At 42.6% G+C, this 14248-nt stretch overlaps 1 protein-coding gene across 2 annotated transcripts in view; it reads right to left on the reverse strand.

The window, feature by feature from the left end:
- Positions 1–1245: 1245 nt before the first annotated feature.
- Positions 1246–14248, reverse strand: part of LOC143298182 (diacylglycerol lipase-alpha-like) — a 130656-nt gene continuing 117653 nt past the window's right edge. For both annotated transcript variants that reach the window (XM_076610932.1, XM_076610930.1), the window contains 7 exons: positions 14037–14179; positions 13581–13649; positions 11479–11551; positions 10507–10694; positions 8344–8473; positions 6277–6519; positions 1246–4878 (listed from right to left, as the gene is read on the reverse strand). In XM_076610932.1, the coding sequence (XP_076467047.1) occupies positions 3295–4878; positions 6277–6519; positions 8344–8473; positions 10507–10694; positions 11479–11551; positions 13581–13649; positions 14037–14179 (2430 nt within the window). In that variant the 3' untranslated portion in view covers positions 1246–3294. The remainder of the gene's footprint in view (positions 4879–6276; positions 6520–8343; positions 8474–10506; positions 10695–11478; positions 11552–13580; positions 13650–14036; positions 14180–14248) is intronic.

Consider the following 14248-nt stretch of genomic DNA (forward strand, 5'->3'; position numbering starts at 1 on the left):
GTGAAGGGCTGCCACCTCAATGAGATAAGACAGAGCTCACAGGTCAGGATGTCAGTGAAGGGCTGCCACCTCAATGAGATAAGACAGAGCTTATAGATCAGGATGTCAGTGAAGAGCTGTCACCTCAATGAGATAAGACAGAGCTTATAGATCAGGATGTCAGTGAAGGGCTGTCACCTCAATGAGATAAGACAGAGCTTATAGATCAGGATGTCAGTCACCACTGTTTATGTAGACTTCATCTTGGGATTGCATCACTTTTGATCAGAAAAATCATTGATGAGTATGCAGAAAGTAGTAACTGCACTTCTAACTCATACCCTACTTATTTCGTTTAACTAAGGGTCTGCAGTGAAGGGGTTAAAAACCACCACTTCAAGTCAGCTCTTCTTGCCCTTCACAAATAAAACTGTGAACTGAAAACTGTGGATCATATAGAAATCATTTCAAATACCCTTCATCGACAGTGAATGAAAGAATAAGACAGAAATGGTTTAAATGTCCTTCATCAACACTGAAAGAAAGAACAACATTGCATGTTTAGCACAATTTTACACCACAGGTAGGTTGTGAATCATTACACCTTCAAACAACAGCTGTTCTAAATGATTATCAAACAATAATAATAAACAAAACTGCATCTCAAAAGGAGATACACCACACATACAAAAATGCTTGTCACAAACATAAATTCTGCATGCAAGGACTAGATTAGATTTTCATGTATCTGAACTGAGTGACTGTTCCTTTCCAAGAATCCTACTTTTAAAATTTGAGTTAGAAAACAATTTGTGTGTGTGTGTGTGTGTGTGTGTGTGTGTGTGTGTGTGTGTGTGTGTGTGTGTGCATGTGTGAATAGTGGCTATCTGTGCATAAATTTTAATGAAATGTAATATTAGTGCTGTCTTGACAGATGTCAGTTATGAGTAGCTTGTTTAAAAAAAAGAAAGAAATACAAACTGTTTCGTAAGAGCTGCTGATTAATCTCACACTGTGAATGCAGAAACAGTGAGTAAAGAAAGTCAAATGCATACACATTCAACAAGCTATGGATAGTCATGAAACTAGTTGTCCCCACACTGAACCAGGTGCTAAGTACGAGGGTCATTCAATAAATAAGGTGAATTTTTCGGTATAAGGACTTCTAATACAGATAGAAACTTACTTTTTTAAAAATTTTTTTGTTTTACTTCTTTTTCACATGGATTTAATTTGTTTTGCAGATTAAAAAAAAACTTTGAGAGTTTTGGCAATTAACAAACATGGCCGACCAAGAAGCATGCTCCAGGATTGAACAGCGGTCATTTATCAAGTTTTTGGTTGCTGAAGGGTGCAAACCAGTTGAAATTCATAGGAGAATGTCAACTGTGTATGGTGCCACATGTTTCAGCCAAAAAAATGTCTACAAGTGGGCTAAATTGTTTAAAGAAGGACGGAGCAGTGTTTGAAAGTGACGATGAAGTCAAAAGTGTTGTGAGCGACTGGCTGAGACATCAGTCCAAAGATTTTTACGCTGAGGGAATACGGAAGCTTGTGCACAGATGGGAAAAGTGTGTGACAGTGCTGGGAGACTACGTTGAAAAAAAAAAGAAAAAAAAGTAAGCTTCTATCTGTATTAGAAGTCCTTATACCGAAAAATTCACCTTATTTATTGAATGACCCTCGTACATTCAACAATACACATGATAACTGCATGCCTGTAAGAGAGGACACAGTGGTGCGTCCACCACAAAAAGAAACACATTGTACCCAAGTTTCCAGTTCATTCATGGGACATGTACACCCAGCCACAGCAAGAGGGTAAAGGCCCTGTAGCTTTTTACAACCATGGTGGCAGTGAATTCCACTGTGTCTAAGGCTGGCCACATGACGTCAAGGCCCTGTTCTCCCCTTCCACTGTTTTCACATTTTCCAGCCAGTCAGGTAGCCGTTCACACCGGGGTGGAGTGAGAACAATTGGAGTGAAGCGCCTTTCCCAAGGACACAACACCATGCTGAAACAGGGCCTCAAACTGTCAACACTGGTCCGGAAGTCCAATGCCTAACTCTGCAATGGTACCTAAAAAAAACACACAACAACAAAAAACAAAAAACCAGCAGGGTCAAAGAAGAAGTTGCTGATTAAGGTGGTGTGGCAAGCAGAGGTGGCTAACAAGCTGATTCCAAAAGCAAATATTCCCCCAAAATTATAACTGTGTCTACTAATATACTATATATAAAAAAAAATAATAATAAAAAAGAAAAAAAAAAGAAGAAAGGACTTGTGCTGCACTGTGGCAACATGCTCTTCATCCAGACAGCAGTCCGAATTTTACACAGAAATATCTGCTGGGACAAAAAAGGAACGCAGTACAATGCAATAGCTGTATAACTAAAATGAGTCGAGTGAATATCACCTGTTTTGTTTTCTGGGTGTTTTACATTGTTGTCACATTCCAAATGATTGTACAAAGGCTGAACTGAACGGAAGGACTACTACATATCAGCTGCTATGAAAGCAACACCTCCTTGAAACTGAAACTATGACAATGACGCATGTCTGACCTTGGATCCCATCTAGATTCAACTGTCCTGAACAGCCCATCCAAAAACAAGACGCTCACAATTGGACAGACCAAAAACAGTTTAACAAACCAAAAGTATATACCACACTGAATAAACCATAATAAATGCCATTTCCACAAGCAAAACCAACTGGCCGGTTAATGAACATGTGAAAACAGGTTATCACCAACAAGATGATTATCAAACAATTATGACTATCTTATTAATAACACAGCATAAGCATCAATTCAGAAGTCACTGTGATCTGTCCATATTAGTAAGTTTCTGGTGTATATCAACAGCACAGACTTAACACCTGCCAGTAAAAATGCACGCAATGTGACAAAATTTTCTTCACATGATATTATTTTTATAAACATGACCAATCGCCATAAGCACAACATAAATATAAATGCCATAAAGTGTAAATCATAACATACTGGGAAATATTAAGGAATGCTTATATCTGTTAATCACTTCAAATAAAACAGCTACACAACTGGCATTTCACATGATATGCATCTATTCACAAATGAATACATCACATGAAGGACAACCACACAAACTAACTTGATTAATGGTTACTATTTCTACACAGTTTCAACTTTCAAACCAATGAAGATGTGGGTTTTTTTTTAGTACTGTTACATGAACTCTTTTCAGCTATGGTCAGACTTGTCATACACACTGGAGTTCACAAAATATCACTGAACACAACAAAAAGAAACATTAGCTGAAGGTGACCGAGCATCAGACATCTGTTTCTGAAGGCATTTCTACGGCCATCTCTGACTCAAAGACGTCATCAGAGCGTGAGGAGTGTGAACTGGATGCGTGGCGACTCCCTGCCTCCTGTCGCTGTCCGATGCTTCCCACAGCGGATGATCGGGGCGTGTTCTGTGTGGCGGGCAGACGACCCCTGCTGACGGTCAGCTTTCCCACCGTGTCCTCCGTCTCCTCCTCAAACACGTCCAGGTCACTGCCCAGGTTGGTAATGTCCGTGTGCTCCCCACTGCGCTTGATGGTGAACAGGTCCTTGGGTGGGGGGAACACTTCCGTTTCATCTTCCAGATGACAGATGTCGGATCGCTCTGCTGATCGCTTCATGCCTAACTTGGGTGGGAAATGTTTAGCGAAAATACTGGACTCGGACTGACAGTGTACAAACGGGTGGGGGTGGGGGTTAGTGGATGTGCTGACTACTGGTTTAGAATTACCTGTTAGATCCACAGAAGGAGTGGCAGTTTTAGAGGTTGGGTGGTTCTGTGTGGGTTTGTGGACAAGGGGTTCTATGCGGTGCCCTGACACAGGTGATGTGTACTTGTTGATGACCTTCATGTCCGCCTCTTTACTGGTAATGCCCAGATCCACCTCCCCTGACCCATACCTGATGGGGGGGTGGTAGGCTCCATGTGGGTAGCCTGTGCTGGCTTGTGAGTAGTGCAAGTTGGGGTGTTCGTATTCCCCCTGTGTTGTCTCTACAGGGGAGTGGCGCATGCAGGCCTCAAGGGAGGCAATGCGTTCCCCATCCCTGTTGCCAAAGGCTAAAACGACAGGATTGTCCTGTGCCTTCACTGATGTTGCAGGAGAAGATTTGGCCTGTGTGGTCTCTCTGTCAGACATCACTCCACTGTCTTTTAAACCATCAGGATTGTTGGACTGCCCCCCCAGGGCTTTTGTCGGTACATTTGATGGCAAAACTGAAGGGTCAGTCTGTTTGCATTCTGACTGGCTGTCATACACAGACTCTGGCTCCACACTGGTTCGATTCTCCACGCCGGCAGAGTAATGTGGTGTGGTGCCTGGTGCACCATTGCTGAGCACTGTGTCCTTAGCAGACATATCCTCAGCAGATAGCACATGTTTAGTTGGTGCTACATTCTGGTTAGGTTTAGTGTTCCCCATACCATGCAGGGAGTGACCTCTGGGCTTGGTGGTCCCCTTCTCCCCATCCACAGCTTCCCTGTTAGCAGTGGACTCTGGCCGCCCTTTCCCCGGACTCAGCTCCACATGCACACCGTCAATTCTGGCTGGGGGACCTGACAGTGAGTGACGCAGACTGCTGTGGGAGGGAGGGCTGTGGAACGACCTCCTCAAACTGTCTCGGATACTCTCACTCTGCGTCAGCCCACTGGCGACGCCAGATGCCATAGAGCCGGTGATGCCAGAAGCCACAGACCCCCCAACAATGCCTGAGGCCATGGACAGCGTTTCAGGGCTGGCCAGTGGGGCCTGGACACGCTGGGAGGTGAGAGGCAGGGTGTAGTAGGGTCGGACCAGGCTGCCTGTGGAGTTGTGGGCGCTGGGGTTGGCTGAACCCACCCGGCCTCCTTCCTGTCACACACCAACATTCTCTCAGTCACAATCAGCGCACAACTCACAAAACATACAGTACAGATTATTTCATGATATGAATCAATCCATATCTTATGGAATACAGAATACTTTTTGAAATCTCTAATTAAATAGATTCATTTGTGGTGTAAAAGTACATAAACAATGCACAAGAATCACATTCTTTCAAAAAACAGAACTGCAGAAGAACAGCAAACAATATGAGGTCTTGTTTATGACATTTATGTAATCTGGAGTTCTTTGCTGAGCAAGTATCTCTTTTGTAGAAATCTTTCCCACATAAAAGACACAAATTGCTTAAATGTTAACTTGAAGTAAACGAAAAATATAATAAAAATAATGATCACAATCATACAAATGCAATAAAAACAATTAGATAACCGGCATAACATATAAAGTATGTGACACAGCACAAGAAAACCCAGCTAAAGTTGCAGCCAGCTACTTTTCACTATAGACAAAAAAATCACGTCATTAGGGTTAAAACTTGACAATTTTTATAAATTTTGCATCTTTGAAGTCTTATCTTTGCTGTCTGTAAGTATTTCAGCATAAAACTGCCTGAAACTATAGTAAATTGTAGTGTTTTCAGGTGCATGCCTGTTAAAACCATGTAAAAAAAAAAATACTGCACTCTCATGCTGTATTTCAGCTGCAAGCTGAAAGCAACAAAGGCATGGAAATTCCGGCCTGCAAAGTAATAATATGGAAATGAGCAACAAACGGGCACTGGTAGTCTCTCCCAGAACCTTTTAAATGTTAGAGTATGAATATAGTATGTTTTTCATTCGTTTTTCACTTGCTACCCTTGATGAATCGTGTGTTTATCCTGGTCACATTGATTCTTTGAATTTAGCCATGTTTCCGATTAAATGTTAACTCAACTGATCATTCAATTGAAAGTTCAGGCTTTCTACGATATATTGTCACTGATAGTGTTTCATTCTGCGGTGTGTGTGACTCAAAATAATTCAGGGAAAGAAACGTGTGCCACCACCACTCTAAAAACAGATCAGTGTGTGTGTGTGTGTGTGTGTGTGTGTGTAATTAAGTAATGCAATATGCATAGTCTTTGATCATCTCACTGTATGATAGCATAAGATGAGGGGAAGTTTTATATTTTGTCGTTATGTTACTGATCAGTTTGGAAGTTTCCAGTTCACAAATTCTAACAGTTGTTTTTTTGGTGATTTTATTTCTTACCCATACAAATGGGTTGTCTGTGGGGAAAGTCAGGGGAGCTAACTGGCAGTACTCAGTGAGTTAACTGTGAGACAGACACAGACATAAAGACACAGACAGACAGGCAGACACAGACAAACAGTGTGTGCGGTGAGTGGGTGTGTCTGTTCCACCTTCACACAAGCTGAGTCTGACCTGAGAGCGGAGGATCTGTTCAGCAGCGTGGTCCCAGCTGCGGGCCAGCTTGTCCCTCTCGGGGCCCCCCGTGGGCTGCTGCCTGAGCACCACGCCCCCTGTGAAGCTGGTCTCCAGGAAGCCCTGAGCCTGGCTGGGGGAGGGGGTGGCGCTGGACGACTCTGACAGCTGGCTGAAGAAGGCGTGGGGCTCTGCATCCGTCATGGTGCGCACCGGTTTTTGAGGGCCTGCACGCTGCAGCACCTGCCACACACATTCACACAATTTTAAAAAAGATTGTTTCTTTTATCATCATAAGGAGTGGCCTGTCAAAGATGATGAAGGCTGGTCAGTCCTGGTGTGGCTAACAATCTGATGTGTGAACTGCACACTAAAGAGCAGTGGGGACAAATGAAAGCCGCAGCAGTTCAGATAAATGACTGTTCTCAAAACTCTTACACCTTGGTCTCTGACTGAAGACAGGTGCTATAAAGGTATCAATAATAATAATGATAACAAATACATAAATAAAAATGAATAGATACACGAATTTATCACTGTATTGTTACTGACACTTATAAAGCACTTATCTTAGACCAGAGACCAAGTTCTAAGCGTTTTATTTTAGATTTATTTGCACAATAGGCTGCCTTCCTGGGAGGAGCCAACTGACAGCTGCTTTTAGGTGCTAGTCATTCATTTCCGGTGTCATCCAGTCAGGCTTTGGTCATACACATGCACAAACAAGTATGTCAGAGTGAATTTTACTACAGGGTTTTGCAAGGGACAGCTCTCTTGTTGCCATGGGTTCTTTTTATGTGCATCCCTTTTGGGATATCAAGGATCCAATTACAATTATAAACAAATTCAATCACAACTTCAAATTTGGGGGGGTCAAGGTGTCACTTATCATCCTCATGATCTGAACACAGAAAAAAAACAAGATCTGAGAGTAATGTTGGGTTCAAGAGGAAAAGAAGAACACAGATGAGGAGAAAACAAAGAAACCAGAAACTGTGAAAAGGACTAATCACTTTCATAAAAAAAATATTGAAAAGATAAGAGTACTAGCTAGTCCAAGCTGCATCAAAATCAGTCTTATGGTTTATGAGGAATAGCTGTTGATTCACACTCACTCACCCTCTCACCAACACACACACACACACTCTCACACACAAAAACACACACACAGACACACACACAGACACACATACCCATACAACATAACCTCCTTACCATAACCTTTTCCCCCGTTCCAATGAAATACAAAAACAAACAGAACTGCCTCTCTCTGTGGGTAGACAGGCAGTGGCTGCGCAGCTCACAACTTACAATCAGAAAACAATCCAAAGTAGGAAGTTTCTGTTTCAGTTTCAATTTCTCAAGAAGGCATCACTGCATTCAGACAAACCCATATATGCTACACAGTATCTGCTAAGCAGATGTGTGACAGCAGCATACCACAACACGCTGGTCAAGCCTTGAGTGTATGCATATATATATATATATATGTGTGTGGTTTTCCTCAACAAATTTTGCCAGAGGACAAAACTTTTTTTTTTTTTTTTTGCTCCCCATCTGCACCGTTTCAGTGGCATTACTCCCACGCCGCTCATTTAGATTCCCCCATACACGGCCACACCCGGGTTCGTCCATCGCAGTTCCAGCGTCGGCAGTCCACAGGGAACCATCGATGTTAGGTCGCCAGGAGGCCACACACCAGAGGAGAACCTGCACTGCCGCTGAGTCACTTCGGTGGTGTTCAGTGGTGCCTGTTCTGTTTTAACGTACTTAGGACACCACCTACTAAGCCCCCTACTAATGACAATAATGGATTAGGAGGACAAAACTTTTGTTTCCATTGGTTCTTTTACAGTGCACAAAGTGCATACTGCACACAGGACCTCGGTTTATCATCTTGTCCAAGTGACTAAATGCTTAGTTTGATTTTCCAGTAAAACTTGGAGGAAAGGAGGAGAGCGAGAATCAAACCCAGGCCCTAATGGACACTGTATTGGCAGATATGCATCTTACCCATTCCGTCACCTTCCTCCTAGGGAAGGAAGAATGATGTGCAAGTTCACTGACCTTCTCCAAGGAATCCAAAACATTGTCCGGCATGTGGTCGTTCACCATGGTGGGTGACACCAGCACCTCGTCAAAGTCACCATTGGTTGCCCAGATGGCCTGGTAGATGGGCTCTGCACTCTTGCAGCCACTAAGAGATGACAATAACAATACTGATGATTATGATGATAAAACAACAACAACAATAATAATAATAATAATATTTAATAATGATAATACCATGAATATTAATGATAACATGCAGTACAAATTCCCCGTGTAGTGGCTCCAAGCACCTCCCATGAAACAATACATATACAATTGTGCATTTATAATGACCTACAACAGCACATGAAGACATACAAGGGAAAAAAAATGATACACACAAAGACAATATTGCAAATATTAATCATCACATCACAAGCAGGCACACAACATGGAAACCTAGATGGAAAACAAAACAAAAAAAATAATGGTGTGTGTGGGGGGTGGCGGGAGGTGGAGGGGGGTGCAGGGGGGTTGGGGGGCAGGAGGAGGAGACAAACAGACTTTGTGACATCCATAAGCCATGCTGAACAGGTAAGTATTAAAATTTGTTTTGAAAGAGGGCAGTGTTGGTGAGCGATGGAGATGCAGAGGAAGAGAATTCCAGACATATCAACTAGTTCAACACACAGAAAAGACAAATGACAACACAGATACACATTTTAAAAAGTTAAAAGAAACCAAAGAATCCTGAAATAAAAAGAGAAATATGGTGGTGATGATAACAATATACACTATGATGGCTATCAGTGCCATGAATTCATATCAGCTGTTTCAGAGCTCGGCATAGGAAGGGGGGGCACTATGCTCTCCTTTCACCGTTTTTAACTTTCCCCGATGGGACATAGTAGTCAAAGTATTATTGTTATTGTTATGATCATAATCATTATTATCATTATTATCATAATCATCACCAAAAAAAAATCATAATCATTACTGCCATGGCAGAATTGGTTAGGTATTCAACTTCTGATCCTGATCCAGCTTTCAAAAGTAATCAGGGTTCAAGGCCCCGTTTAAAAATAATGTGTCCTTGGGAAAGGCACTTTACTAGATTTTCCTCTGTCTACCTAGGTGTGAATGGGTACCTGACTTTGGCTGGGAAAGGTTAACTCATTCAACTCCAGGTATGAGTAAACTTGTATCATGATTATTTCCCCTGTGGACCAGGTACAGGTATTCTCGTACAAACAAACTATTGCAATTAGTGTATTCTTGCCTTGAACCTCTTGTGAATTCTGGAAACTGAAGCTTTGTTCTGCTGGCGAAATCAACAATTGTCCATAGATTTTTAAACCACCCAAATTTTTACTACTGTGACCTCAGGTAGGGCTGCTGCTCCAGGGGAGTTGCAGTGCCATGTAGTTGTGGGGCAGAATGAGTTAAAATGGCAGGGGAGGACTGGGCCCTGCCTTCCTATGCAGAGCCCTAAATACAATGAATATGAATGGCCGTAAAAGGCTATAGGACCTTAAACCTTAACACTTTCGCTGCCAAGTTTCTGTGTGAAAAACACTTCCCCATACCAAATATTTCAGACCTGATGCTCTCAGTCATACGATTTGGTTCATGTCAGAAAACAATGAACTTAATCACTTCCACCCTGGTCAGAGGAGGGAAGTTAGTCAATTTCCTATTGTGTGGGAAAGTTAGTGCAGCTGTTAGCTTTGTTACAATACAGGTCTGTTAAGGTCTCCCCCCCCCCCCACCCCCACCCCCACCAGCCAGCAAGTCCACCCACCCCCACTTTTTTTATTTTATTTTACCCACTGGTAAGTAGTGTCGTAGAAGGCTAGGGCTGTGCCAGTTGGGTGTATTCCCGGGGACCGCTATGTTAGCCGGATTGGCCTAGCTGGAGATGCGAACACACCAGCGGACTGTGCACCATCTCCCCTATCAGTTAACAGAACATCCCTCGGTAGCCCAGGTAAATTGCGCCCAACAACAACCTCCCACAACACAACAATTTTCATGAGCATACTGATGTTGGTCGTTAAGCGAAAGAAGAAGAAGAAGAAGAAGAAGAAAAACAGTCCTTTAACATGACCCCTTGATGTTGACTGAAGTCCCCAACAGCAGTGAACTGTCTGGTCAACTAACAGTTCAAGTCAACTCCTGCCAGCCCCCACTGTCCCTCACCCTTTCCTGGACACGTGACTGCGCACCACGTGGATCATTTTTCCTGGAGGGTAGAGGGGCACATGGGCTGACAGCCCGATGGCGGAGTTACTGGGGTGAGCTGTTGCGTCACGCTCCACGTCCAGATTTCCATCATCGAAGAAACGCTCGTTGCTGCAGCAACAAAACCCCTTGGAGATGATGTTCCACTGCAACAAAAATACAAGTTTATGATTTGTTTAACTGCTATTTTTTGTTGTGTTGTTATTTTTGTTAATTAAAAAAAACACACACACACACTGATTATGTTAACTCTTTGACTGGTGCTGATGAACATACTTGTCAATGAAGGGCTGTTACCTCACTGATATAAAACTGAGTTCACAGGTCAGGTTGTCATTCTTTATTTGTCTTCTTCCTCATGGGGCTGCATCACATGTTTTCAGGAAAACCAGTTACAGCAATTAAAGTATACAACAAGCAGAAACTGCTCCATACATTCATGCCACATTCGTCACATTCCATCAAGGATTAATACTGCACTGATGTACAGACAGAAGCAGTGCAGTAGCCATTTATTGACAAATTGATGCTGCACAAATTTACAGTAGCCATTTATTAGCAGACTGAGAAGGAAGGTGGCAGAAGGATAAAGACGCTCAGCTGTCAAAATAGAGAGCCCGTGAGGGTGTGTGTTCAAATCCCACTCTCGCCCTTTCTCCCAAGTTTGACTGGAAAATCCAACTGAGCATCTAGTCATGTGAATGAGATGATAAACTGAGGTCCAGTGTGCAGCACGCATTTGGCACACTGAAAAAGAACCCATGGCAACGAGAGCGTTACAGTAGCCATAGACTGTCAGATTAACATTGCACCACTTTACAGAGGGCCTTTATTGTAAGATTAACGTTGCACTGAATTAGAGTAGCCATTTATTGTTTTGTACTGATGTACAAACAGAAGCCAAGTGCAAACAGCGGACAGCCACATTACCTTTGACTTCTGGCTGCTTTTAATCAGGTTGATGATGTCTGTGCGTAACATTTCCAGCTGGGGTAAACCAATCCTGAAATGGAGGACTCTCACAGTGAAATACATTTACACTTCCAACTTATCATATTGCAACAAAGCGCACTTATATTTACACAAGCACATGTGCATACACATACATGCACACACAAATCACACACACACACACACACACACACACACATACTCATGAAGACATTCACACACAGGGAGAGACAGGGACACACACACACACACACACACACACACACACACACACACACACACACACACACACACACACACACACACACATGCACATACACAAAGTGAGGGACATAAAAGACCAGCAGAGCGAGTAAACCAGAGATAGATAAACAAAGACAGACAATCAAATCTGAGACAAGCGAGAGACAGACAGACAACAGACTGAGACAGAGATTGAAACACAGACAGGGAGATGGAAGACAAAATAGACAAACTCACACAGGCAGAGATAGACAAAACAGAGAAAGAGAGAAAATTAGTGATCTGTTCCACACATTAAAAATAGTGGCCTCTTCTACACATTAAAAATAGTGATCTGTTCTACACACTTGAATTAGTGATCTGTTCCACACATTAAAAATAGTGATCTGTTCTACACATTTAAATTAGTGATCTGTTCCACACATTAAAATAGTGATCTGTTCTACACATTTAAATTAGTGATCTGTTCCACACCTTTAAATTAGTGATTTGTTCTACACATTAAAAATAGTTATCTGTTCTACACATTTAAATCAGTGATTTGTTCCTTGATCTGTTCCACACATTTTTAAAAATAGTAATCTGTTCCACACAATAAAAATAGTGAACATTAAAAATAGTGACTGTTCCACACATCAAAAATATTTCAGTTACCAGCTGCAAAAAACACAAGAAGTCATGCAGCAGGAAGAAATGAATGCAGACCAGTGACAGTGGGACTCTATGTTCACCTTTCATACTTTGGGGTTCACACTCTGCTGTTCGCATGCTTTTCTTTTCGTTTGCTCTCATGCGTGGTGGTGGTGGTGGTGTTTTTCTTGTGTGTGTGTGTGTGTGTGTGTGTGTGTGTGTGTGTGTGTGCATGCATGTGTGAATGTGTATTCATGCGTGCGTGCATGCGTGAGTGCGTGTGTGTGTGTGTGTTTCCTCTCTGTTCTGGGCATGGCAGTATGGTAGTAGAGAGTGGGCTAATCAGGAAGTAGAGAGGTTGACTGTAGTGATACGTGTGTTTTCATTGTGCTTTGATATCTTTGTTTCTGCCTTTTGTTCACAATTTGCTTCTTTTACTTTTGTTGCTAATTAGGGCAATGGCAGGTTGAAAAAAAAACGAAAGAAAGAGAAAGAAAAAAAAAGGAAGTACCTTGCTTATCTATCAAAAATGGTCAAAGGTCACATGGCCTTTTATAGCCATCAGGGCAGTGAATTTACATCCACTATATCCAGGGCTCAGCATGTGATGGTAGGGCCCAATTTTCTCCTTCCGTTGTCTTAACCTTCCCCACCCAAAGTGAGGAATCCATTTACATTTAGGTGGAGTGATGAAAATCAGAGTGAAGTGGCTTTCCTGGGCACACAACACCAGGCCAAAATGGGTCCTCAAAGCCTTATCACGGGTGAACAATGGATCAGTGGTCCATCACTTTACCCATTCTGCCACAACACCTCTGCTTATTTATTACTGTTGTTAACAATAAATTTGCCATGTCTTCTTTTATACAGTCATCTTTCAAAGTCATTTGGATGAGATTAAAAACTGAGGTCCTGTGTGCAGCATGCACTTAAGGCACATTAAAGAATCCACACAACAAAAGGGTTGCCCTTGGTAAAATTCTGAAGAAAAATCCACTCTAACATACCTGTGTGTGTATGCGTGACTGAAGCATGAGTGAATGATAAGCACCCAAAGGCAGCTGTCAACTGGCTCTATCCAGGTAAGCAGCCTGTTTGTAGAGTGCTTACAGTTTGGTCTCTGACCAATGACAGGTGCTACACAAATATCAATAATACTAATAACGTGGATGTCCCACACAGCCACGCCATCCTGAAGGAGCACTGACCTGGGCACGACATCCTTCCCCACAACTACAGATGTAATGTAGGACTTGGTCTCCTCCACACAGTTCAGTCTGAAACATAAATATCTCTCACACTGTACACTTCAACACAGTGACAACAGACAATCCATTCAGTCATGATATTATTCCATAATTAAAACAGATCACTTACCATATATTCTACACTACACATTGGTATACTGTGTGTGTGTGTGTGTGTGTGTGTGTGTGTGTGTGTGTGTGTGTGTGTGTGTGTGTGTGTGTGTGTGTGCGTGTGTGTGTGTGTGTGTGTGTGTGTGTTTGTGTGTGTGTGGACATTTGTTGTCTTTTGTGTGTACTGACAAGAGCATGCATACACAGAGAGAGAGAGAGAGAGAGAGAGAGAGAGAGAGAGAGAGATACATGGATACACACACCATTCAGAATAGAAAAAGAATAAAAAGAATGAAGACAAATTACGTGAGAAGTCCCCCTGGTGGAGAGAAGGCGTAGCAGTGCAGGGTGGGGTACTCTGCCTTGAGCAGAATGGCAAGGATGGTGGCTGTCCCTGCCCCCAGAGAGTGACCCACACACACCAGGTCGTATTTGGCAATGTCCCGGCCCTGCCACCACCCAGCAGAAACTTCCATCACTCACTCACTTTCCACAGCTTTCAACAGTCCTTCTGATGC

Source organism: Babylonia areolata, chromosome 23, assembly GCF_041734735.1.
Source record: "Babylonia areolata isolate BAREFJ2019XMU chromosome 23, ASM4173473v1, whole genome shotgun sequence".
Taxonomy (NCBI): Eukaryota; Metazoa; Mollusca; class Gastropoda; order Neogastropoda; family Buccinidae; genus Babylonia; species Babylonia areolata.